Below are 25627 nucleotides of genomic sequence, written 5' to 3'. Positions count from 1 at the left end.
CATTAGCTGCCCTGTATTGAGCCTCATTTATAAAGTACTCCAAGCTGAAACACCCCTTATAACTAAAATACTGCAAGTTTAAACATTGGATATATGCAGATGCACTAAAATGGGCTGTTCGGCAGCTTATTTTCCAAGTATAGATCATTTAGACTGGATAGTGAACAGTATATTAAAAAAATGAACACTGTTTCGATACTACATTTAACATTTTATTAGTAAAAAAGTTTTCCTTACTTTTTATGTCAGCATTGAAAAGGCAGGTCAGGCTACATTTGTTCCAATATTTATTTCTGAGAAAAAAAAGGAAAAAAAAAAAACATAGCAGGCTACAGATTAAACGTACAGAGACACGTTTCATTTGAGCAGTGACGTGTAAAATAATCAGAATGTTTTGGTGGACATCCTTGTGGCCTTGGGTGAAAGTGGGCAACAGAGAATTGTTTATCAGACAAGAAAAAGAGGTGAACGAAACAAGAACAAGTACAGGCGAGAAAAAAGACAGGACAGACAGCAGCAGACCACAGGAGAAAAAGTAGTGGGGGGGGGGGGGGGGGGGGGGGTTTCGTCCTGCCTTGAGCGTCTCCAATTTAGCTCTCCTCCCCGTTCTCCCCAGCTCCTTTGATCAGCCGCTTGTTTCCCCGTTTCCCTGAAGGGCCCTTTGGCTTGGTGAAGGCTTGTTTCAGAGCCTGTGGCTTCGGGTGGACTTCTTCATATAAATACTCTTCTGTCAGGCCCTCCCCACTGTCGATCTCCATCTGCACACATGAACACAGAAACATATAAACACTACACATGGGGCAGGTGAGCCGGAGATCTGATGCAATTTGCTGAAATCAGTCCTGGCCTGACCCAGATAAGTGTGGAGTTTTGTTTATAAAACGTGACGAGGTCTATTGTTTTTGTTGCTTCCTGAATAGAGCTTTATGCTGGACTTATATTGGCCACTACTAATTTTCTATTATGATATCAGTAACCACAATATTCACAGTTTTTGGTATTCATACAGTGAGGAAATTGACAAATGCAATGAAAATGCATTAATATCACAAATAAACATTTACAAATTACATTTTATAATAGTAAATAGTACCTCCCATCGACCCACCACCAATGGGAGGGGCAGTAGTAGGGGCTCGGTGCTTTGTGGATCGGGCAGTGTCTGAAGGCGTGGCCTTGGCGTTCTGATCCTCGGTTGCTGAAACTGGCTTTTGGAACTTGGAATGTTATCTCACTGGTGAGGAAGGAGCCTGAGTTGGTGAGCAAGGTTGAGAGATACCGGCTAGATATAGTCGGGCTCACCTCGACACACAGCTTGGGCTCTGGGTCCAATCTCCTTGAGAGGGGCTGCACTTTATTCTTTTCTAGGGTTGCCCATGGTGAGAGGCGACGGGCAGGTGTGGGCTTTCTCATAGCCCCTCAACTCGGTGCCTGTATGTTGGGGTTTTCTCTGGTGGACGAGAGGGTAGCTTCCCTATGCATTTGGGTTGGGGAACGGGTCCTGACTGCTGTCTGTGCTTATGCACCGAACAGCAGTTCAGAGTACCCAGCCTTCCTAGAGTCCTTGGGAGGGGTGCTTGAAAGTGCTCCTCCTGGAGACTCTATTGTCCTACTGGGGGACTTCAACGCTCACGTGGGCAACGACAGTGAGACCTGGAGGGGTGTGATTGGGAGGAATGGCCTCTCTGATCTGAACTCGAGTGGTGTTCAGTTTTTGGACTTCTGTGCAAACCACAGTTTGTCCATCACGAACACCATGTTTGAGCACAAGGATGTCCATAAGTGTACATGGCACCAGGACGCCCTAGGCCGCAGTTCAATGATTGACTTTGTAGTCGTGTCATCGGACTTGCGGCCATGTGTTTTGGACACTCGGGTAAAGAGAGGAGCTGAGCTGTCAACTGATCACCACCTGGTGGTGAGTTGGATCAGGTGGTGGGGGAAGATGCCGGTCAGACCAGGCCAACCCGCTGGGAACGTCTGGCAGAAGAACCTATCAGATTGATCTTCAACTCACACCTCCGTCAGACCAGATATCGGGGGAGGTGGGGGACATTGACTCAGAATGGGCCATGTTCCGCTCCTCCATTGTTGAAGCGGCTGACTGTAGCTGTGGCCGCAAGGTAGTAGGTGCCTGTCGGGGCGGGTAATCCTCAAACCCGGTGGTGGACACCCCAGGTGAGAGATGCCGTCAAGCTAAGGAAGGAGTCCTACCAGGCATGGTTGGCCTGTGGGACACCAGAGGCAGCTGGCAGGTATCGACAGGCCAAGCGATCTGCGGCTTCAGTCGTCACCAAGGCAAAAACTCGGGTCTGGGAGGAGTTCGGTGAGGCCTTGGAAAGTGACTTTAAGTTGGCTCCGAAAAGATTCTGGCAAACCGTCAGGTGACTCACAAGGGGAAAGCAGTGTGCCACTAGCACTGTATATAGTGGAGATGTGGAGGCGTGCTGCTGACTTCGACTGAATACGTCATTGGGCGGTGGAAGGAATACTTTGAGGACCTTCTCAATCCCACCAACACATTCTCCAGTGAGGAGGCAGAGTCTGGAGACACGGGAATAGGCTCGTCCATTACTGAGGCCGAAGTCATTAAGGTAGTTAAAAAGTTCCTTGGTGGCAAGGCTCCAGGGGTGGATGAGATCCGTCCCGAGTTCCTCAAGGCTCTGGATGTTGTGGGGCTGTCTTGGCTGACACGCCTTTTCAACACTGCATGGACATCGGGGGCAGTGCCAGTGGATTGGCAGACTGGGGTGGTGGTCCCTCTTTTTAAAAAAGTGGACTGGAGGGTGTGTTCCCACTACAGGGGAATCACACTCCTCAGCCTCCCTGGTAAGGTCTATGCAGGGGTACTGGAGAAGAGAGTCTGGCTTATAGTCGAACCTCGGATTCAGGAGGAGCAGTGCGGGTTCCGCCCTGGTCGTGGAACACTGGACCAACTCTTCAGGATTCTGGAGGGCTCATGGGAGTTTGCCCAACCAGTCCACATGTGCTTTGTGGATCTGGAGAAGGCATTCGACTGTGTTCCCCAGGGTATTCTGTGGGAGGTGCTTCGGGAGTACGGGGTACATGGCTCTTTGCTACGAGCCATTCAGGCCCTGTACAAACAAAGCAGGAGCTTGGTTCGCATGGCCGGCAGTAAGTCAGACTCGTTCCCAGTGAGAGATGGACTCCGTCATGGCTGCCATTTGTCACCGATTCTATTCATAATTTTTATGGATAATCAGAATCAGTACCTCTAAATCCGAGACCATGGTTCTCAGGCGGAAAAGGGTGGAGAGACCTCTGGCTGGGAGCGCCTCGGAATCCCACCCGGAGAGGAGGGGAAGTGGCTGGGGAGAGGGAGGTCTGGGCCTCATTGCTTAAGATGCTGCCCCCGTGACCCAAACCCCGGAGAAGCGGAAGATGATGGATGGATGAATGGATGGATGGATGGATGGATGGATGGATGGATGGATGGATGGATTTTACAATAGTATTACATTTCAATAAAAATGTATTACTTTATTAATATATTCATGTAGTATTGTAGGTGGCAGTTTGCCAACTATAATTCATGTTTTAAATTCTCCTGTAGTCTCCCTTACAGTAAGGAACAGAGCATGATAGACACATGTATTTCTATATTATGTGAAAGTCACCCTGTACAGCCTAAATTAGTATTTTAATAGTCAGAGTCATTGGGTTTGACTTCACATGAGTTCTTCTGACCACATCACACGTCTTCACACACAGTCTCAAAAAGAATGTCTGGCTTGATGTTTAGGTCTTGAAAAACTATCATTATACTAATATAATGACAATAGCATAAAATTCACTTGCGTCCTTACAAAACACGTATTTCACCACGTTTTGACTGACTTCTCTTTTAATACTCAACACACTTGCAGTCATCAGACACAACCGCTCAGGGAAGCTCAACCAAGAAATATTCTTCTGCATGTTTACATATGTGTGCAATTACACATTTCTACCAGAGAGCGCTCCAAATCCCCACACCTTACATAATGCAGCTTTGAATTGATTATTATTGCTTGACCTTTTTGAAAAAAATTATTTAAAATTTAAATATATATGAATTTATCACCAGCACTACTACTGTTTACTGTTCACATAACAAATAAGTAAACATGTTGTCCTGTCCCTGGCTTTTCAGGGAGACTATCAGTAACACTAACTGCCAGTTCTGTCACATCAGCTAACAAATGCAGGGATGTTAGAGGGAGGAACATCCAGAGACAGCAAGGCCATTTATGCTCTCTTGGACTCTCAGCCACGTATATCCATGACATCATTCAGGACTGAACTCTCTCAAACTCGCCAGTGATAAGGCCAATGCTCAGAGGGGACCGATTACCTTCTTGGTGATCTCTATGTGGTAGTCTCTCTCCACCTCTTCCAGAAGCCGGTTCTTACAGCTGGAATAGAGCATCCGTTCCTTAATGCTACAACTGTAGCCAGGCATGGAGTAGATGAACACTGAGAAACACACACACACACACACACACACACACACACAGAGTGAAAAAAACAGAAGTAGTTTTAAAATGAAAAAAATGAAAGCGGTCAGTCCACTCATCAATGTTTGATGATAATACCAAACTGCTGACACCTGATGTCTTGGCTGTTAGACTGTATTTGTGATAAGGAGAACATTTTTCACTGAACAGTCACTTTAAGCAATGTGAAGTTCTGTATTCAAACATTATTATTTAAACTTTAGCGCTTGAAGTGTTCTACCAAGACATAGCGTTCTTGGTAAGTTTCTAATAGTGTAACGTGGCTTATGCATGACATATATATATATATATATATATATATATATATATATATATATATATATATATATATATATATATATATATATATTCTTTAAACCTGAATGCAAGTCGCCCAAAAAGAAGAAACCCTGCAATAAATGCAAGGCATGGCCACAACAAGCCCTTAAAAACATCTGTGTAATTTTCTGTTACATATATATTTTCTGCTTTTTCCTGAAGCTGAATGTATACTGGAACTGAATGATGGAAAATGTAATAAATGAAATGCCTCTGACTTTTGCAGAGCACCGTGGGCATGGATTTTAAATGAAAATGTTCCCCTTTACAAGTATAAGCATGTTAAAGAATAACCTCTCCTCTGTGATTTAAGGATGTATTTTAAAGTGCTAACAGTAATTAATAATAGATAAGATACACCTGTGTTTTGTGCCTTCTAGAGGATAATGGCTTAAATGCATAAATCAGTGTAAAATCGGTTCTGCACGGAGAAAGAGCCACTGACCCACAGCCTCCATGCTCTGACCCTGATGAGAATGCTTGTATATGAAGAAGTGATAGCGAGGGACATCAGCAGGGATTCTGGCAGGGAGCTCGCGGATGTCTGTGGGATTGGTATGTACCAGCTCAATCGTCTCTCTCTCAGTGTCCAGCCTCTGAGGAAAAATACGAACACAGGAAGGATGAATGATGAATATAAGGGATTGAGATTAACTGATGTTGACTACTAGCAGCATGACTCTTAGTTCTGAAAAAAAAACAAAAAAACAAAACAAAAAAAAAACCCAATCTCCCTCTCTCTCTCTCTCTCTCTCTCTCTCTCTCTCTATATATATATATATATATATATAGCCAAAAGTATTCACTCATCTGCCTTCACACACATATGAATTTGAGTGACATCCCATTCTTAATCCGTAGGGTTTAAAATGATTTCAGCCCACCCTTTGCAGCTATAACAGCATCAACTCTTCTGGGAAGGCTTTCCACAAGGTTTAGGCGTGTTTATGGGAATTTGTGACCATTCTTCCAGAAGCGCATTTGTGAGGTCAGACACTGATGGTGGATAAGAAGGCCTGGCTTGCAGTCTCTGCTCTAATTCATTCCAAAGATGTTCTGTCGGGTTGAGGTCAGGACTTTGTGTAGCCCAGTCAAGTTCTTCCACACCAAACTCGCTCATCCATGTCTTTATGGACGTTGCTTTGTGCACTGGTGCACAGTCATGTTGGAACAGGAAGGGGCCATCCCCAAACTGTTCCCACAAAGTTGGGAGCATGAAATTGTCCAAAATCTCTTGGTCTGCTAAAGCATTAAGAGTTCCTTTCACTGGAACTAAGGGGCCGAGCCCAACCCCTGAAAAACAAGCCCACACCATAATCCCCCCTCCACCAAACTTTACACTTGGCACAATGCAGTCAGGCAAGTACTGTTCTCCTGGCAACTGCCAAACCCAGACTTGTCCATCGGATTGCCAGACAGAGAAGTGTGATTCGTCACTCCAGAGAACACGTCTCCACTGCTCTAGAGTCCAGTGGCGGCGTTTTACACCACTGCATTTGACGCTTTGCATTGCACTTGGTGATGTAAGGCTTGGATGCAGCTGCTCAGCCGTGGAAACCCATTCTGCTCTTTACACTGTTCTTGATCTAATCTGAAGGCCACATGATGTTTGGAGATCTGTAGCGATTGACTCTGCTGAAAGTTGGTGACCTCTGTGCACTATGCGCCTCAGCATCCGCTGGCCACGCTCTGTCATTTCACGTGGCCGACCACTTTGTGGCTGAGTTTCTATTGCTCCCAATTGCTTCCACTTTGTTGTAATACCACTGACAGTTGACTGTGGAATATTTAATAGAGAGGAAATTTCAACACTAGACTTTGCACACGAGGCATCCTAACACTGTACCACGTAGGAATTAACAGAGCTCCTGAGAGCGACCCATTCTTTCACTAATGTTTGTAGAAGCAGTCTGCATGCCTAGGTGCTTGGATTTATACACCTGTGGCCATGGAAGTGATTGGAACACCTGAATTCAAAGATTTGGATGGATGAGTGAATACTTTTGGCAATATAGTGTATATAAATTGCTTTGCAAAAGTCTGAGACCACCTTTCATTTATTCAATTTCCAATTAAAACAGCCATTAAGTAAGTTATTCCTTTTTTAGCAACAAGAAAGTCCATTAGCTTTATTATAGCTTGCAATCTTTTCATTATATTTCCTTTTATGTATTCAAAGAAATCTGCTGGGATAATTTTCCATACCTCCAAAGTTCGGTCTTTGAAGTTCGGTCTTTGAAGTTCTGCTTCTAATGAAGTAATCCAAACACATTCAGTGATGTTGAGGTCTGGGATCTGGGGTGGCCAGCCCACTGATCTGAGAACATTATCAGCCATTCTTTTTTCTTTTTTGTCTTTTTTCCTTTGACAAGTAACAGCATCTTGACAACTACACATCCTTTCAGACTCATAGCACCGAGTGGTCTTCTCATGGTGGATGGATGGACACCATTGGATTTTTTCAGGTGTAAAGCAAGAGAGCAGCTTGATTTTCTCCTCTCGCTCAAAGATGAAAACTTTAAGTACTGTTTATCTGATGGTGACAATTTTGGTGGTCTGCCAGTTCTTGCAGGTCTTGTTGTTAGGAGTCCTTCTTTGTATCTTTTAACCATTTTTTGGACTCCAGTTTTGGAAATGTTTGTTTTCTATTGACTTGATTGAACTATTTTATACCTAAAAAATGTACTTCATGAATGTCTTGGCTGGAAATTAAACAAATGAAAATTTGTCTCTTCTGCATAGTACTGTTTGGGATAACTTGGATAATGAAAAGCAAAAAATGCAACCATATGCTGAGTCTGAACTTTGGTGAGAAAATAACCCTGCAGATTTCTTTGAAAAACTGAAAGCAAGTCTCCTGAAAAGAGTGGAAGCTGTAATATGCCTCTTGAGGACTAAATACGGAAAACATGACATTCATATACAAGTATTGTTCATTTTTATAGTTTTTTTATTAAGTGCCTTTTTGTTGTTTTGTCATATTTTGTTTCTAAAATGTTTAGATTTTTTAATCAATTTTTAACCTGAATGTACAACCCCAATTCTAATGAAGTTGGGATATTGTATAAAACATAAATGAAAACAGAATACGATGATTTGCAATTCCTTTTCAACCTATATTAAATTGAATACACTACAAAGACAAGATATTTCATGTTCAAACGGATAAACTTTATTGTTTTTGGCAAATATTCACTCATTTTGAATTTGATGCCTGCAACACGTTCCAAAGAAGTTGGGACAGGGGCGTGTTTACCACTGTGTTACATCACCTTTCCTTTTAACAACACTCAATAAGCATTTGGGAACTGAGGACACTAATTGTTGTAGGTGGAATTCTTTCCCATTCTTGCTTGATGTACATCTTCCGTTGCTCAACAGTCCGGGGTCTCCGTTGTCATATTTTGCGGCACACATTTTCAAAGGGAGACAGGTCTGAACTGCAAGCAGGCAAGTCTAGTACCCACACTCTTTTACTACAAAGCCACACTGTTGTAACACGTGCAGGCGTGTGGCTTGGCATTGTCTTGCTGTAATAAGCAGGGACGTCCCTGAAAAACGTCCCTGATGTTGCTTGGATGGCAGCATATGTTGCTCCAAAACCTGTATGTACCTTTTAGCATCAATGGTGCCTTCACAGATGTGCAAGCTGCCCATGCCATGGGCACTAACACACCCCCATACCATCAGAGACACTGGCTTGTGCACTGATAACAAACCGGACAGTCCTTTTCCTCTTTGGCCCAGAGGACACGACGTCCATGATTTCCAAAAACAACTTGAAATGTGGACTCATCAGACCACAGGACACTTTTCCACATGGATCAGTCCATCTCAGATGAGCTTGGGAATGATGTCGGCTTTTAATGCAGTGCCACCTGAGGGATCGAAGATCACGCACATTCAATGTTGGTTTTCTGCCTTGCCGCTTACTTGCAGAGATTTCTCCAGATTCTCTGAATCTTTTGATGATATTATGGACTGTAGATGATGAAATCCCTAAATTCCTTGCAATTGCATGTTGAGAAACGTTGTTCATAAACTGTTGGACTATTTGCTCACGCAGTTGTTCACAAAGTGGTGAACCTCGCCCCATCCTTGCTTGTGAATGACTGAGCCTTTCAGGGATGCTCCCTTTATACCCAATCATGACACTCACCTGTTTCTAATTAACCTGTTAACCTGTGGAATGTTCCAAACAGGTGTTTTTTGAGCATTCCTCAACTTTCCCAGTCTTCTGTTGCCCCTATCCCAACTTCTTTGGAATGTGTTGCAGGCATCAAATTCAAAATGAGTGAATATTTGCAAAAAGCAATAAAGTTTATCCATTTGAACATTAAATATCTTGTCTTTGTAGTGTATTCAATTGAATATACGTTGAAAAGGATTTGCAAATCATCGTATTCTGTTTTTATTTATGTTTTACACAACGTCCCAACTTCATTGGAATTGGGGTTGTAGTTTTGTCCAATTCAACTCGTTAGCTAAGTCTCCCTCTGACACACAATGCTATCCAGTTAGAAGCATGTAGACCAGTGGTGGATGAAGTACAAAAATCATGTACTTGAGTTAAAGTAGAGATACCCAAGGTAAAATATTACTCCAGTAAAAGTAGAAGTCCTTACTCTAGACCTCAACTTGAGTAAAAGTACAAAATTATTTGCCTTCAAAAGTACTTAAGTATTGAAAGTAAAAGTACTAAATGAATAATTATGACTCTAATGTCCTGTTATCGTTGTTGTAAGACTCGCTTAATGAACTAATTTTAGGTGAAAATACTCCAGTGTCTCTCTTGGTAAACCAGTCTTTTAATAGAATGTCATTAATTAGTCTGACACTATTAAAATTATGTGATGGCGAGTCACAAAACACAGAAGGCAAACAGTTTTTATCAGGTAAAACAGAGTGGCTCTAAAACAGCTTTTTACAAGCAAGCAAAGTTTCAGTTTAACATTTATTTGTAACTTAGTTACAAGTTTAATAAAACCTTGCTTTCAACTCAGGTTCACAAATAAGTTTTCCTTTACTATATTGCAGCTGCAGGTCTCATAAACATAACGTTATTTTCATAAACATAAACTAGCTGAAACTAATTTAGTATAGAATGAAAGTGTTTGTATAAAAAAAGACACATGACAGTCATGACTGCATGTGTGATGTGTACATATTTCTATATTGAGGTCAATTTACACAAAGTTAGGTCAGTTCCATCGTTTAGGTAGACGTACGTGCTCCCAAAGTTTTACGCTGCTGCGCTGATGTTGAATCATGTGCAAATTTGTGCAGCTTTGAAATGTAGTGGAGTGAAAGTAAAAAGTCACTCAAAATGGAAATACTTGAGTAAAGTACAGATACACAAAAAAACTACTTAAGTACAGTGACGAATTACATTTACTTAGTTACTGTCCAACACTGATGAAAAATAGCATGAACTTCATTTAATACAGTGGAAGCCTTCAAACTGCTGCTGACAGCTCAACACACTTCAAGGAGAACACTGACTGTCAATTCTGTTACATCAGTTAACAGTGCCCATGACGCGTAGCATCATGCTGAGTGATGGGAGGAGAGGGAGGGCCAATTGTGGCCTTGGACTTGTGGTCAATTGGCTGTGGCACCTTGTGGTGTTCTGACAACAGGACCAGTGTTAAGACGCCCAATTAGCTTTTTTTTTTTTCAAAAACACTGGTTACCTGATTAATCATGAACATCACTGGAATATTAGTAATATAATCGACAGTGACGACCCTGTTGTATATGTCAACTTGTGGTGTATGTGTGTGTGTGTGTGTGTGTATTGAACTCACTAGCTGGATGTAGTTGATGCGTCTTTGTTTGAGTTGCTCTAAGGCTCGTTTAGCTTCCTCCTGTAAAGGAAAGGCTAAACCCTGCAGAGTCGAGTGCTTACTCTCCACGCTGATTTCTGTCTTCCCCTTAGACACACACACACATATACAGACACATAAACAGACACATATACCATCATCATCATTAGAAGCAGAAGCAGCGGCCTAAAGCTGCCATCAAGACCCATAAAAGAGACACAAACTTTACCTTTCCCCTCCCAGACGGAGCAGCCACTCGTCTTCGCTCCTCCTGGAAAAATGTTTTTAAAAAGATGGAATATTTAAATTTCAAATTACCATACACTATCATGTACATGCACAATTTCACGCTTTAAACTACACCACACTCTTGAGAGCTTACCCAAACAACTTTGTCCTGTTAGATGCATTTTCAAGCAAGAAAGTTTTATTAGTTTTTTTTTTAATACAAAACAGCAAAACTCTCTATCCCATATAAATGATCAGGATATCTGTGTTGTACAGAGGTTTTTTTTTGTTTTTTTTTGCATTGGAGCCATGAGGCTAATGTACAGTTGTATGCAAAGGTTTAAACCCCCTGGCCAAATGACAGGTGATTTTTGAAGTGAAAACAAGTAAACACCTCTGTGGCTATTTAAAAAAATAACTATTTTCCTGAAAATGCTACAAAAATGAAATAACAGTTGTGGCATGTGCAAAAGTTTGGAAAACTTGGTAAGTCAGTCCTTAGTATTACCCTCTTTGGCGGCTCAAAGCTTGCAAATGCTTTTTGTAGCCAGCTGAGAGTCATTCTATTCTAGTCTTTTGCAAACTATAGGTAAACTGCATGCCTCAATCACACAATAGAGTTGTTATGTAATCTCACATAAATTTGCTTATTTCTGATGCTGTATAACATACTGTTATCCATTCAAATGTACATTGCATAGTTAAAAGCTGTAGTCAAGAGTGGTCTTTGCACTAGGCAAATGTAAGTAGCTGCTTAGGGCCCCCATAAACCGAGAACCTATGAAATTATAAATTAGATGCCCTGGTAAAATGATGGTAAATAAATTATTCTGAAGTATATATACATTATAAAAATAACTGTAATTTATGATTGTAATGATTATTTTCAGTCATTTCAATGCAGCCCCACCTGTCAATCATGGTTATAATGCTCTATTCCATGTTGTTATGTGACGACACAACTCTTTAACTATAGACCAGTATGAGCAAGGCAATCAAATGATAATCTACATTAAGGTGAGAAAGGTTTTTGAGTTTCGACAGGGAGAATTAACTAAAGTTATCCAAGAGTAGCAGAGAAATGGAACAAGAGTGAGGAAAGCAAAAAGTTTGTTACTTCACTGCCAGAGCTACCATCATTTTATAAGTCAGAACAGAGCACTATACAGGATGACTGTATATAATGGCATTGTTAATGTTAGCACAGATACCTATAGTGTTGGGGAAATTATGCAAAAATAGTAATCCACTACAAGTGTATTTTCTCAAATTGTAATTAAATTACTTATTACTTTTATTAGAAAAGGTAGTCTTACTACTCATTACTTAATTTCTGCGTTACTCAGTACCAAGTTTCATCACTATTTTGGCATACACAGCCTATTAAATGCTAGTTTTAGGCCGGAACAACCCTCAAACAACTCGACACAGTTTGAGACACATTTCCATTATTCTTTAGCCTCAAAGTTCCAGTGCAAAACTAAAGTAGCAAACTTCAGACACTAAACATCAACTACTCATCAACTACTACATCTTGGTCTGAGGGAAAATGATGTAAATCAGATTATTTGAATAAAAGCCTCTACATTCATCCTTCAGACACGGTAAATGAGATCGGCAGTCAGATAAGGTCAAGTGTAGACTGGCTCACCTCAGTGGCTTTAATCTGATGGAGCTCCTGCTCAGCTGAGGTGAGGGGGGCAGGGCTGGAGCAGGAGGACAGGTGGCGGAGGTAACCCTGGAAACACACGTCCTCCTACGAGTCAGAGGAGGACACTCAGATAATCCAGTATGACTTTTATCACCTGGCCTGGAAGAACCTGAGTGTGGCTGGGTGCCATGTCTATATATACCACAGCATGAAACTTAACAGAACAAAGAACCAGTGAGAAGAAATGTAGCTGAAATGGCAGCAGATGACACATACTGCTTGCCAAAGTGCTACAATATAAGGCTCCATTAATAAGCTCCATTAATATCAAATGCACTCCCAAACTACCTGCCCAGAACTTTTATAATCAGAAGCTTTTTCCAGCAATGAAATAGTAAAAAAATGCAGAACATTTTGAACAGAGTATATGTATATGTAATATTCGTATTATGTGTTGCATACTTGTCCACTGAAGACACGTCCGTATGGAAAAAAATATACTCCAAATGTATTTGATAAATATATTTTTGCAATATATGAAAATGGTCAAGAAATGTATTTCTTAAATATATATTTAAAATGCATTTATTTGTATTTGTTATTATAATTGTAAGTAGTTTAAACAAAGGTTACAGATATAAGTAAATGTACATGAATTCAATGAATGGTACTGACTTCTGTGTGTTGCATTGAACTTTGCATTAACCATGTATGCAGTTTTCCAATAAACAAGAAATCAAATAATTGCATTTTCACAGCGTATCAATATCTACATTTGCTTTTGTCATGTTAATGATTAATTTCCTAATATTTAAAAATAAGATACTTGAGTACAGATTAATTTTAAAAGTATTCCAAACAGTAAAGTGCAGAAGACATAAAGTTTGGCTATTTTCATACATTTTTAAATGTATTTGCTAAATACATTTTCATACATTAATTTTTCTATAGAGAGAAAAATACATTTATTTTTCTATAATTTTCATTTCTAGGTGTAATATTTCCCCATACGTTTTAAAATAAATATATTTTAAAATGGATTTGATCAATATGGCATTATATTCTGAAATACATTTTAGTGTTGGAATGTATTTTGGCATGGATTGTAATGTATTTGACATGTATTTCCCATATATAAATATATGCCCAAATAAGTAATCACAATAAGTAGTCACAATAAGACTGTTGCTACATACATGTAACAAGCAAGCTAACAGTCCTGTGCACTGAAATGCTGTTGAGTGAAAGTAAGTCTACTATTCAACATTATTCTTAAACAACACCAGCTTTAAACGGTATCCTACAACTGCTAAAGCAATTTAAGTACCGCATTTGATAAAGCTTGCTGGTGAATGAATCAGTGAATCAGTTATGAATCAGTTTGTGTCCAGCAGTGTTGCCTTGTATGTAGCAATAGTTATATTTTGACCCCCTTATGACTTTGTAATTCGGACAGTCCAGCAACATTCACAGGGAAATGTATGTACAGTAACATGCATAAAATTTGGCTTGCCACAGAGTCTGATAGTGGTGATTTTCATAAATGACACCAATTTTTCCCATACGGAAAACAGATTAGTATGGAAGCCCATTCACATCTGGTAGAAAAGAAAAACATCGCCTATTTTCCTTATTCTCCTTTTCTGTTTTTGGCAGCAGTATATCAACATTTTTACTTTGTACCTTAAAATAATGACTTATTTTCTAGCAATTCTGGCGTAGTATGTCAAAATAATAACATATTTTCTCAGACTTAGTATCTCAAAGTCATCTTGCAGACAATATTTCAAGAAAGTATTTATAGTGACATAGTATGCAAAAGCTCTTAGAAATAGGTTATTATTTTGATATAGCATGTCATTATTTAAAAGAATGAGTAATTATTATAAGATACTATGTCTACTAATTTTGCTGTAAAACTGCTCTCAGAAGACCAAAAAAAAGATACCTGGTGGAATGGGCTTCCTTAGCTTAGATGCAGTGAAATGAAAATTTTCATAGTGCCAACTACTTCCATTATGAGCACAGCGTCAAAAATAAAATGACACACAATTACATTTTTATAGGAAGGACATCCCCCCATTTTTCAAAATCCTATTTTTGTCAACCGGCCGGTCTTCACTCACTGGCCCGCTGTCATTATCTGCATGACAGAGTATGACTTGGCTGCTAAAAATCCATATGAAGTGGACTACAACACAAATATGTGGATAAGTGGACTACACTCATTTCCATGGTTAAGCCACACTCATTTCCATGGTTACACTATGCCTATTTCTATTGTTATGCTTGAAATAACATCATTACTGACCGTTATTGTTATTATGCTGCAGATAAAGATGTAAAGATTGACTATTGAGCAGAAAAATATGCCATTTGATGGAAGGATGGATAATCCATTCTGTCACATCTAACTGCAATAATGTTACAGACTTTTAGCTCTTCATGATGAGATAAAGGGTGAAATGGGGTGACTTAATTAGCAAACTTTAGTGTTACTGTTAGCATTATTGTCAGCTGCTGCCATACATGAACAGTACACAATCGCCCTAATTAGCTACTTAATATGCATCATTGCTATAAATAAGTGTTCAAATGCATAACAGTTTGTGCAAATACAGAGGTGAGTTTCAACTTTACAGTGTCCCCCCATTTCTGAAACCAAAACAATGTCCTTGACTCTACTACCTGTGTGGTTCCAAATAGCTCATCTTTGATGTGACTGCCACCAAATTCCTTCTTCAGTGTGGCACGAGTGGCAGCATACACCATCTTCAATCGCACCTGTATAAAGTACAGTGTGAGGCCACAGAGAGGCTCAGCAAACTCTCACAGAATGCACAAAAGTCAGTCTAAAATCAAAATAGACCCCCTTTCCATACAGAAAATATTGATACTGATATTTGCAAAATATGGATTTCAAGTGTATGATGTATATTTGCATATAAGGATTATCCAACTTATACTAGTCACATAAGAACATATTTGTGACATACAGTATATGCCAACCTATTTGAAATTGCCCATTAAAATATGGGATATATATTTCAGCCACATGTGACTGTATGCAAACATATATATGTGTAACACATACATTTACCAATATATGATAGAAAACATTCATATATGGAATGGCATATATTATTCATGTATGTTGGTTTTTATGCATCTTCTTTGTTTAGTCTACATACTTATTAATGGAGTGAAAACTAGTATAACAGCTACATAACTAAACTTATAATTAAAACATGGAATAAATGAAAATATTGTTCACTGGCACATTATGATGACTTAATATTTAAAAGCAAACACATAACATGGCATCAATTGTAACTGTACTGGGATGTAAATGAATGACCCATGTATCATGCATGTATATGTTCAGCCACCTATCAGGCATATATGTGTATGATTGATACATTATGCATATACTGTATGTCCAATATTTGGTACTTACACAACGTATACATACATATCTTTAAAAATGTACACTTGACCCTTTGTGGTATATGGTATATGTGTATATATGGCCATATGTCAGACTTCTGTATGGTTTACCTTGTTAGTTTATGTCCCTGGTCATTTTATGCATGAGTCATCAAACCATACAATTTAAAAGACAAAATTATTGATTTCCTATCTTTGATCAAGGTGTAATGACTTTCATCATCTCTAAACTGCCTTCTGAGCTTTGATTACATGTTTGGGCACCGGGAAAATAATATAAACCTATATTATCCTATTATTTCACCTCCACCTCCCACAGCCCTCACCTGTCAACGAAAAAAGCTCATGCAGCTCAGATACCATCACAGACACAGAAATACATCACAGTATAGAAGAATAAGACAAGTCTAGTTCTAATAGAGAGCCATGTGTGTAGCTTTACCACAAAATGCTACTACTCACTCTACTGATAATAATATGTGTATTATTGTCACTACTGCTATAATTGCTACTACTATTAATGATAATACTACTACTAATAAGTAGTTACAAGAAGCTACTTTATTTACAGTACACATATACGGGACTCTCTATGATAGCAGTGCTGTTTTAGCCTCCTTATTAAATGAGCAGTAGAGGGTAAATCTGTTTTCTGTGGATTTGCATGGTAATTCTTTTCATATATGATAAATGAATCTGTGAAGACAGCTAGCTCTCCAGCTCACTTATGCCTAAATAATCACAACAGACTGTTATTAGCAATGTAAACTTGTGACTTGTTTTCTAGCTGCTAGCATACATGCTAACAGCGTCAGCACTATAGCTTCCAACCCCGCTGTGTTTCGCAAATTTCTGAAAAAAAAAGTGATTTATGCATCAAAACATTCTTTAAGTTTACACTGTGGTGTACGTATTTATCATGTACAAGTGCTTGGTGACTGCATCTTTACATGGAACAGTAAAAAATAGCTAAATAAAGCAACTCATACAGGAAGATAAACCGAAGTCAGGCATAGCTTGAGCTCAAATACATGTTCTCACTTATATTTATTTCACCCATTACTTCTGACATTATTTTTAGCCTTATATTGGTAGCATTTGTACAGTATGAAGGGGACATTTAATAGCGTCTAGTGCCTCCTGCTGCTTCTCGGATGACACGTGTTTTTGCACATTTCACCAATAAGCTTCAGCCACTCAGCCAGTCAGTGGCTAAGCAAGAAAAATCACCTCTCATTAGCTGGTCCTCGGTGCAGGGTAGCAAAAATATGTTATTATTTCCAATTCACACTGACTGTGAAAGGTTATAAGTTAAATTTATTGGAGGTTTTCATCTGGGTATATTCTGTACACTGTATGTGTGGGTAAGTGTGTGAGAGGGATGTTTTGCACTTCACTCTTCCATCATACCGGACACTGGTCTGGTGACCAGGAGATGAAGAGCCACTCGTAGCCCTGCTGGTTCTGGGTGTCCAGCCGGAAGAGGATATAACAGGGCTCCATTGAGTCCAGCAGAGGCAAAATGCACGGGTCATAGTCCCTGTCCCAGCTCTGAGAGGGCTCTCTGTACGCCCCCAACACCAGCTGCTCTGAAACACGCACATACATACACACACACACACACACACCTCATATCACACAGCACCTCTATCACAAAGCCTGCTGATTATCAGTCTGTGGCTCAAAATAGCGCAGAATCACGGATCCTTTATCACTTACTGCATGGACTGCATACCTCACCCATGTACTGGACAGGCCTCAACATACTTCTGACGCTCTACATACAACAGTCTCTTACATACAACTTTACATTACATTGGACAATATGTTATTTTTTTAGTAACCACTGGTGTTTTATATCTTCAAACGGCAGAGGGATGGATTCAAAATTTTCCATTGATTCCACATTTCTGTGACATCTTATTCAAAAGGACATGATGAGCATTTTTATATTGCATATATTTTTGTATGGATATCTATCTGCATTTTATGTCTTAAATACAATTGTTGTTTTCAATTTAATCGAGTTATTTGCCTATTACAGAAATAAAAACTGTTGGCCTGGTCGAACCATTTGATATTGGTTGATACTGGTTGCACAACCTGACTTTTCAGACTCATTTTAAATATAACCCAGCATCTATTTAGACACCTGTTGTAACCATTGTCCTTGAAACTGGGTTTATACATATATATTTTCAAATAAATGATCATTACATATTTTCATAGTTTTCCTTAGGTCATAACACCTGACGTGGTAAGCTGGACCATTCTAGCCATGACTAGAACAACTTTTTCCAAAACTTGTGAAAGAGTTACTGACCCTGGCACTTCACCATGAAAGTCACTTGGGGTCTTATTTATGGTACAATACCTTGGCCATTCGTTTGTAAATACACGTCAAAATAAAAGTCCTTTGTTTTTGGTTGTGCCATCTGACATTTGAGGAAGTTAGATCTTGCAGACAAAGGTTTTTCAGGGAGTTGACTACCTTTAAAGTTGCCTGATTAATGTTTTCAAGTATAAAATCATGTCTACTGTTTTATTTAGAATTTTAAATAACAAAATTTATTTTTTGATAGTTTATGTAATCAGCATATAGGGTTGGATGGTTGCAGCACCTGACATTTTTAGATTTTAGGAGGCAAAATATATGAAGCATAAGGATGAACTAAAAATTGTTTCATATAAAAGAAGTTTTCTTGAATAATTTGATACATGTCATGTATTTATAAAATAATTTTTTGGGGGGAATAATAAACTTACACAGTGTAGGCTGGAATGTTCTAAACGTTAAAAAAGAACATCTAAACTCATGGTTTATTCACAACTTTTAACATTGTAAAAAAAGCAGCAAATGTTATGAAATAATAAATTGTGTTTATCTACGCATGGACCATTCTATTGAATTTGTTCAAACTGCAGTCCCTCAGTAAAAAAGGGGATTTACATAAACAATTCACTGTTCAGACCATAGAAATTTACAAGGATTATGTTAGGATCTGTTTAAACCAAATGCATTCATTGAGATTAATGAGCTAAATGTATACAAAATCATTTTTTATATGGTACTTTCTACTGGGAGGTGGCTCTCCCAAGCCTTAACTCCTAAATGTTAACTTATGAAAATAATGATTATTTTCTTTGTACTATTTCTTTTAAAGTGAAGATTTGGATTTATCCAGAGTAAAATTGTTAAATCAAAAGAAATCTCATCCCATGTTTTTGTCACTAGACACTAAAACTCAAACTCTTTGTGTTTCAGTGGTTACATAAAAGCGTTCCTGTCCCTCATGGCCACATGCTGAGCAGCTAGATCCCATTGTTTTAAAGTAAATGTGTCCCAAAGTCTGAAAACCAGTGTGTAACAGTAAGAACTGTCACTACTGATTTGTGTTTTAATGAAATATATTATGATGTTATGCATGTACAATTGTTTAAAGCTGTTTCCTAATCATGTCCTAGTGCGCATATTCAAAATTTACTGAAATTGTCCCTACTGACAAATTTAAATTTGATACATTTTCAGCGTTGCTATGACTGATTAAGTAGTGACAAAATGGAAAGTTCTGTCATTTTAATTCTTATTTCATTTTATTATTTTTATAAACACAAAACATAATTAAGGTATAGAGTCATTCAAAGCAAAAGGAGTCTCAAGTCCAAGTCAGTTAAAAGTTCAAAATGCACCAATGTTTTTGCACCAATTTGGTAGAAATAATTTCCTGACTATGGATGCCTATTTGATTGGTCACATTCGCTCACCCCTCTTTGAATATGAAGCAGTCTAAATGTTAAATTTATTAAGCTTATTCTCAATGCTATACAACTCCTTTTTAATTCCTGAAAAAAATAATGTGTTTAAATTTGATGAAATGGTTCATCATCAAAAATAACTTAACTTTACTGCTTCCTTCAAACAGTTTAAAGCTTATAGAATATTAGCATAGTATTACACATATTCATTACATCTGGATTTGTTTTTAAAGTATTGAAAACATTGATTCCAAACTTCTGAAAGGCAATTTCAAATTTGTATCTGCTTCTGTAATTACATTTTAATGGTAAAACAATGAGCTTTGTAAAGTTCTGTCTAATATCAGGACATCTTTAAACCATTCGGGCCTCTAAGTGAGCCAATACTTTAGTTCCTCACTTTCATAGCTATATAACTTACATGCAAATTTCACACTAGTCACTGAATACTTTATAGCAGTTACTGAATAATACATTTTAAGCTTAATTTCGTAACTCAAATTTACACTCTGTCTCTTACTCACCGCTCCTAATGACAATTTTCATGACTCGGACAGCTCCTCTCCTCGCTTTTACCAGGAACTCCCTCAAATCTGCAGTTGCTAGATTTTATAGACAAAACAGGTTTTGTAATTTAGGTGCGTTTTGGTGAATGGCTGTTGACAATGTAGTTTAATGAAACACAAGGGTTAATCCAGGAGTGCCCAAGTCCTGTCCTAGTGACCTATCAGCCCGCATAGTTTGCAACTCAAATGTAACACATCTGATCCAGCTGATCAAGGCCTTCAGGAGCTTCTTAATATTACAGCAAGGTGTCTTGAAACTAAACTCTTCAGGGAGGTGGGTCACCAGGATCAGACTTGGGCACCCCTGGCTTAATCGGCATCTAGAAGTAGCTAGGAATTAGAAAACCATTCAGGAAGAATCACATCTTGCAGATAACTAATGTGAATGGGAACAGAGCATGATTGTTTCAGATAAGCCACACTAGTGTGAGCTTGAGGAACCTTATATTTTGCTGTCATTATGCCTGGTTACTATTTGTATTTGGCAAATACCAGCATTCATCATGGAGCTTGCTTGACCATAAGTCTCACTTTATGAAAAAACAACTTGACCGAGGGGGAGAAAAGTAAATTTAATGAAGGTTTCTTTGAGCCAGGACAGCGTGTGCCCCAGCATCACCATGGTAACGGCTCAGTCAGGCTTCATAAATGATGCAGGTCCAGGTGAGATGCGCGAAGAGTAACTCTTCCGCCGTTGAGCTCCAGTTACACCGCCTCGCCATTCACATAAAACACACTCGAACCTTTGTTTTTTAGTAACACTCATTTACAACCACAGCTTACGGCACAGGTCGCTTTATTGACATTTGTGATGAAGATTTAAAAATCTTCAAGTAGCTAATTTTTATCTTTAACCTAATGGCACTCAGGCAGACACAAGTTTCACAGCAAAGTAGGATGAATTAAAAGGGGAATTCAATTTTTTTCATAAATCAGAGGTTGAGATGTAAAGTCTCAGATTGGTTTTACATGAAATGGTTAATTGTAGAGAAATCTACAGATTCTGAAGCTTTTGAGTGGCCATAGGAACCAGGGGCCGCACAAATATTTACCATTTTATTTGCTTTACGGTGAACATGTCCCTCTAACATGTACCTCCCCACTAAGAATAGATTTTTAAGGACAAGTCCTTAAATCAAAATTATGTTTCAAGCATGTCTCAGCATATTTGTAACCATTTAATGCAATAGCTTTCTGTGAGGTAGCTTGTGGAGGGAGGCGGAAATCTGGTTCCTATCACAACCACTGTAAACAATTTTGACTCTATATGTTTATCTAGAGCAGAGAATTTCACATCAAACCACTCTAAATTACTTTGTGTACATCTCAACATCTTGATGTAATTATGTAGACATTTTTCAAATTCCCCATAAAGTAAATTGAAAAGAAAGAAAACGTCCACTTTGACCTTTAAACCATTAGCCTTGGTGTGCCACAGCAAACCTGCTGTATAAAATTCACAGATGGACTCAGGTGAGTAAGGTTCATTCATAATACATATGGAGCTGGTGTTGGTTCTGTGCCTATTTGGATGAATCCACTGAAGGTAAGATCTGTATTAGAAAGCATACTCCAAAGGACAAGAGTTCTAGCTATTTCAGCTCTCTATGATCCTTTGCATTAACTGCACCTCAAACTGACTGAAAAGCGTTAAACAAACTTACCATGGATCCCCGTCTGATGAGACATCACTCACAGTTTCTCTGCCACTCCTGTTGCGTCCAGATATGTCCTGAGTATCCCACCCTGTGTCCTCCTGTCGTGTCCACTGCTGTTTGGGCCAGCTCAGCTGCCGTAGCATTCACATCAACACCCCCCTGAAGTGTCTTAGGCCGGGGGAATCCTGTTTGAAACTTGATCTGAGGAAGATGTGTATCCTAATATTGCCTCTGTCAGCGGATACGCAGGCCTGATCTGGAATCCTTCACGTTTCAGTGGCCATCCTTGGGCCTGCAGTGGTGGTGATGGTGGATGAGATCTCCTCAAAGGATCTGGCTGCACCAATGGTAGCACTAAGCTCAGTCCCACAGATTCACTGGCCTATACTGCAGGCTTTTTGGGCATCTCCGGCTTGTCTTGAGCTTCTTGTGCCGACGGTGATGACATGTTATCAGTAGAATACATCGATCCTCTGGAGCCAGTCACCTCCAGCTCAAATTCCAACTGCATGTTGGGGAGCGACATGTGACACTCCGTGTGTGGCTGATCCCCATCCAAGATGTTCAGTTCAGTTCACCAAAGCTTTAACTGCTTCATGTTCTAAATGCGCTTGGCGTGTTTGGTAGTGGTGACTAGTCTCTGTTTAATCATCGCCCCAGAATGAGGTCATTAGCTATTACGTTTAAAAACTGTTTGACTGGTAAAAGGTGACTCTACGTCACTATACTAGCAATTCTGGGCACAGTTATTTCAATTTGCTATAGTTATAGTTATTCTGCATGCCTTGTTCAACCTGTTAAGGTGAGAGCAGCAATGGTGTGACAGTGAGGTTCCACACGTATCTATATTTGGTCCCCTTCTGTTTTCTTTCTTTATTTATTTATTTTCTTTTGCACCATGTTGCCACTTTGACAAATGATACACACAAAAGATGGTTCTTCAAGGGTTGTTTAGTGAAGACAATGGTTCTATTTAGAACCATGAGTTCTGTATAGAACCATTTCATGTTTAAATGGTTCTTTTCATGGTAAAATTGTTCTTCAGACTAATGGAGAATATTTTGTATATGGTTCTAAATGCAACATTTTTGTAAATGGCTCTATATAGAACTAAAAAGGATTCTGCTATGGTTACAAAGGCAAGCTTGTGACAATAGAAGAACCATTGTTGGTGCTATATAGAACCATTTTCAAAAAGAATTTTTAAAGAACCATATATAACACATTCTCCATCTGTCTGAAGAACTATTTCACCATGCACACATAGAATTCATGGTATAGAGTTTATAGAATGGTTCTAAACCACTGCATTTGTTGAAGAACACTTAAAGAACCATCTTTTAAGCATTTAAGTAAGCATAGGTAGCACAGAATATCTCTAGGTTCAGGGCCCATGTTCATGAAGCTTCTCAGAGAAGTGCTGATCTAAGACCTGTTGCTGATGGTAAGGCCATAGTAAATAAGAGAGGAATCTATTAATTTATGTTTGAACTTCATTTTAAATATCCCTTCAATTATCCAAAATATTTCTAGATTTCATGCAATGACATATTACAATGACAACACATCCAATGTTGAAACTGAGATTTTATTGTTTTTTTTAAAATATATTCCCATTTTGAATTTGATGCCAACAACACATTCCAAACAAGTAGGGGCATGTTTACCATTGTGTTCCATCATCTCTTCTGTTAAAACTCTCTGTAAGCATTTGGGAACTGAGGAGACCAACTGCTGTTGTTTTGAAAGTGTAATGTTTTCCTGATCTTGTTTGATACGGAATTTCAGCTGCTCATTTTACAATGTGGCAAATGTTTTCAGCGATGACAGGTCTGGACTGCAGGCAGGTCAGTTTAGCGTCCGGACAGCTGTAATACACGCAGAGTGTGGTTTGCCATTGTCTTGCTTAAATAAGCAAGGCCTTCTCTGAAAAAGACGTCATCTGGATGGCAATATATGTTGCCAATACATGTATCTATTGTATACAAAACATGTATCTATGGTTCCTTCATAGATGTGCACATCACCCATGCCATGTGCACTAATGCCCCCTAGAACATCATGATTACTGGCTTTTGAACTGTGCACTGATAACAAGCTGAGGGGTCTATAGCCCAGAGGACACAGTATCCATGATCCAAAAAGACCACAGGACACTTTCCCACTTCACCTCAGTCCATTTAAAATGAGCTTAGGCCCAGAGAAGGCGGCAGGGTTTCTGGATCCCGTTTAGAAATGGTTTCTTCTTTGCATTTCAGAGTTCTAACTTGCCTTTGTGGTTGGTTTTTCTCCTTGTCTCTTGCATACAGATTTTTCCAAATTCTCTGAATCTTTTCATATTATTGTGTACCATAGATTATGAAATCCCCATGTTCTTTACTATTTTACAGAGAGAGACGTTATTCTTGAATTGTTTCAGTATTTGATCATGCAGTCTTTCACAGAGTCGTGAACCCCTTCCCATATTTACTTCTGAAAGACTCAGCCTCTCTGAGATGCTCTTACTCAGTCATGATACTGACCTGTTGCCAATTAACCCGCAGGTGTTTTTTTAGCATTATACAACTTTATCAGCTTTTTATTGCCCCCATCTCAACTTTTTTGGACTGTGTTGCATCAAAATGGGCATATATTTTTCAAAAACAATAACATTTCTTAGTTTCAACAGTTGTCTTTGTTGTCTATGTACTACTTCAATGAAATATAGGGTTTAAATCATTTGCTTATCATTGCATTGTGTTTTAATTTACATTACAACGTTTTTGAAATGGGGTTGTATTTTTGACTGAACACTGCATTGGTGATAGCTGAGCATTTTTCCTGGATGACGTGTGGGGGTAGTGGGAGGGTCAGGTGAAACATGATATTATTGTTTATTATTGGTTTTTTCCCCTTTCTGCAGGTGCATACTGATGTAGCCAACATTTACAGCATGTTTTATACAAGGCAAGGGCCTTAAGACAAAAGTCATTTTAATGGATGATTTGGGCAGTAGTTTCAAAAGCATGCAATATAAAAAAAACAAGCAAATAAAGGTATTTTTGTTTATTGTTTAATGATAGGAGTGTGGGTTTATGTGTGTGCGTGTATATGTGTGTGCGTGTGTGTGTGATGTAGTAGTGTTTGGTGATAGGTGTGTGTGTTTGTGTGCGGCAGAAGTGTTTGGTGATAGGTGTGTGCGTGTTTGAGGCAGAAAGAGGGACGTATGTCCTTGTATGGTTACTGGTGATGGCTTCATGTATAATTCACTCTACTGAGAGTACTAGGCCAGGTGTTATCCATTATTCAACATCAGCTTCAGATACGTATTTCTCTCCCACACATGACACAGACAGACACAGAGAGAGAGAGAGAGAGAGAGAGAGAGAGAGAGAGAGAGAGAGAGAGAGAGAGAGAGAGAGAGAGAGAGAGAGAGAGAGAGAGAGAGAGAGAGAGAGAGAGAGAGAGAGAGAGAGAGAAACCCTGTCCCAAAGTTCATGCTTGCTGTTTTGTGTATTTGTGTGCATGTTCACTGTGCTTTTCGGTTAGGATTGTAGTCTGTCCTATGTGCCGTGTGAAAGACCACATGAAGCAGTATTGGGCTAAATATATGCCCCACAGTTCAACACATTAGTGACATTCTTAACACATTGTTTCTGAAACAGTGGAAAGGAACACAAAT

At 39.0% G+C, this 25627-nt stretch overlaps 1 protein-coding gene across 1 annotated transcript; it reads right to left on the bottom strand.

Moving 5' to 3' along the window:
- Positions 1–274: 274 nt before the first annotated feature.
- On the bottom strand, positions 275–22088 carry twf2b (twinfilin actin-binding protein 2b). The gene is made up of 10 exons (XM_017710722.1): positions 21973–22088; positions 20267–20344; positions 17397–17575; positions 15228–15323; positions 12540–12644; positions 10890–10931; positions 10643–10768; positions 5281–5431; positions 4355–4476; positions 275–758 (listed from the first exon to the last, which is right to left on the bottom strand). Exons 1-10 carry the CDS (start codon positions 21995–21997, stop codon positions 591–593), a joined length of 1092 nt encoding a protein of 363 aa, XP_017566211.1. The 5' UTR covers positions 21998–22088; the 3' UTR covers positions 275–590.
- Positions 22089–25627: the final 3539 nt, after the last annotated feature.

Source organism: Pygocentrus nattereri, chromosome 21, assembly GCF_015220715.1.
Source record: "Pygocentrus nattereri isolate fPygNat1 chromosome 21, fPygNat1.pri, whole genome shotgun sequence".
Lineage (NCBI taxonomy): Eukaryota > Metazoa > Chordata > Actinopteri > Characiformes > Serrasalmidae > Pygocentrus > Pygocentrus nattereri.
The sequence above is the reverse complement of the archived record's forward strand: the minus strand, read 5'-3'. Positions and strand labels throughout refer to the sequence as shown.

What these genes read in the sequence shown, in the direction of transcription:
- twf2b (XM_017710722.1), bottom strand. Translation starts at nt 21,997, where the DNA reads ATGTCTCATCAGACGGGGATCCATG. An exon ending in GAAAATTGTCATTAGGAGCG is followed by an intron (nt 17,576 to 20,266) that starts GTGAGTAAGAGA and finishes TGCGTGTTTCAG; the next exon opens with AGCAGCTGGTGTTGGGGGCG. An exon ending in TCAGAGCATGGAGGCTGTGG is followed by an intron (nt 4,477 to 5,280) that starts GTCAGTGGCTCT and finishes TGTGTTTCTCAG; the next exon opens with TGTTCATCTACTCCATGCCT.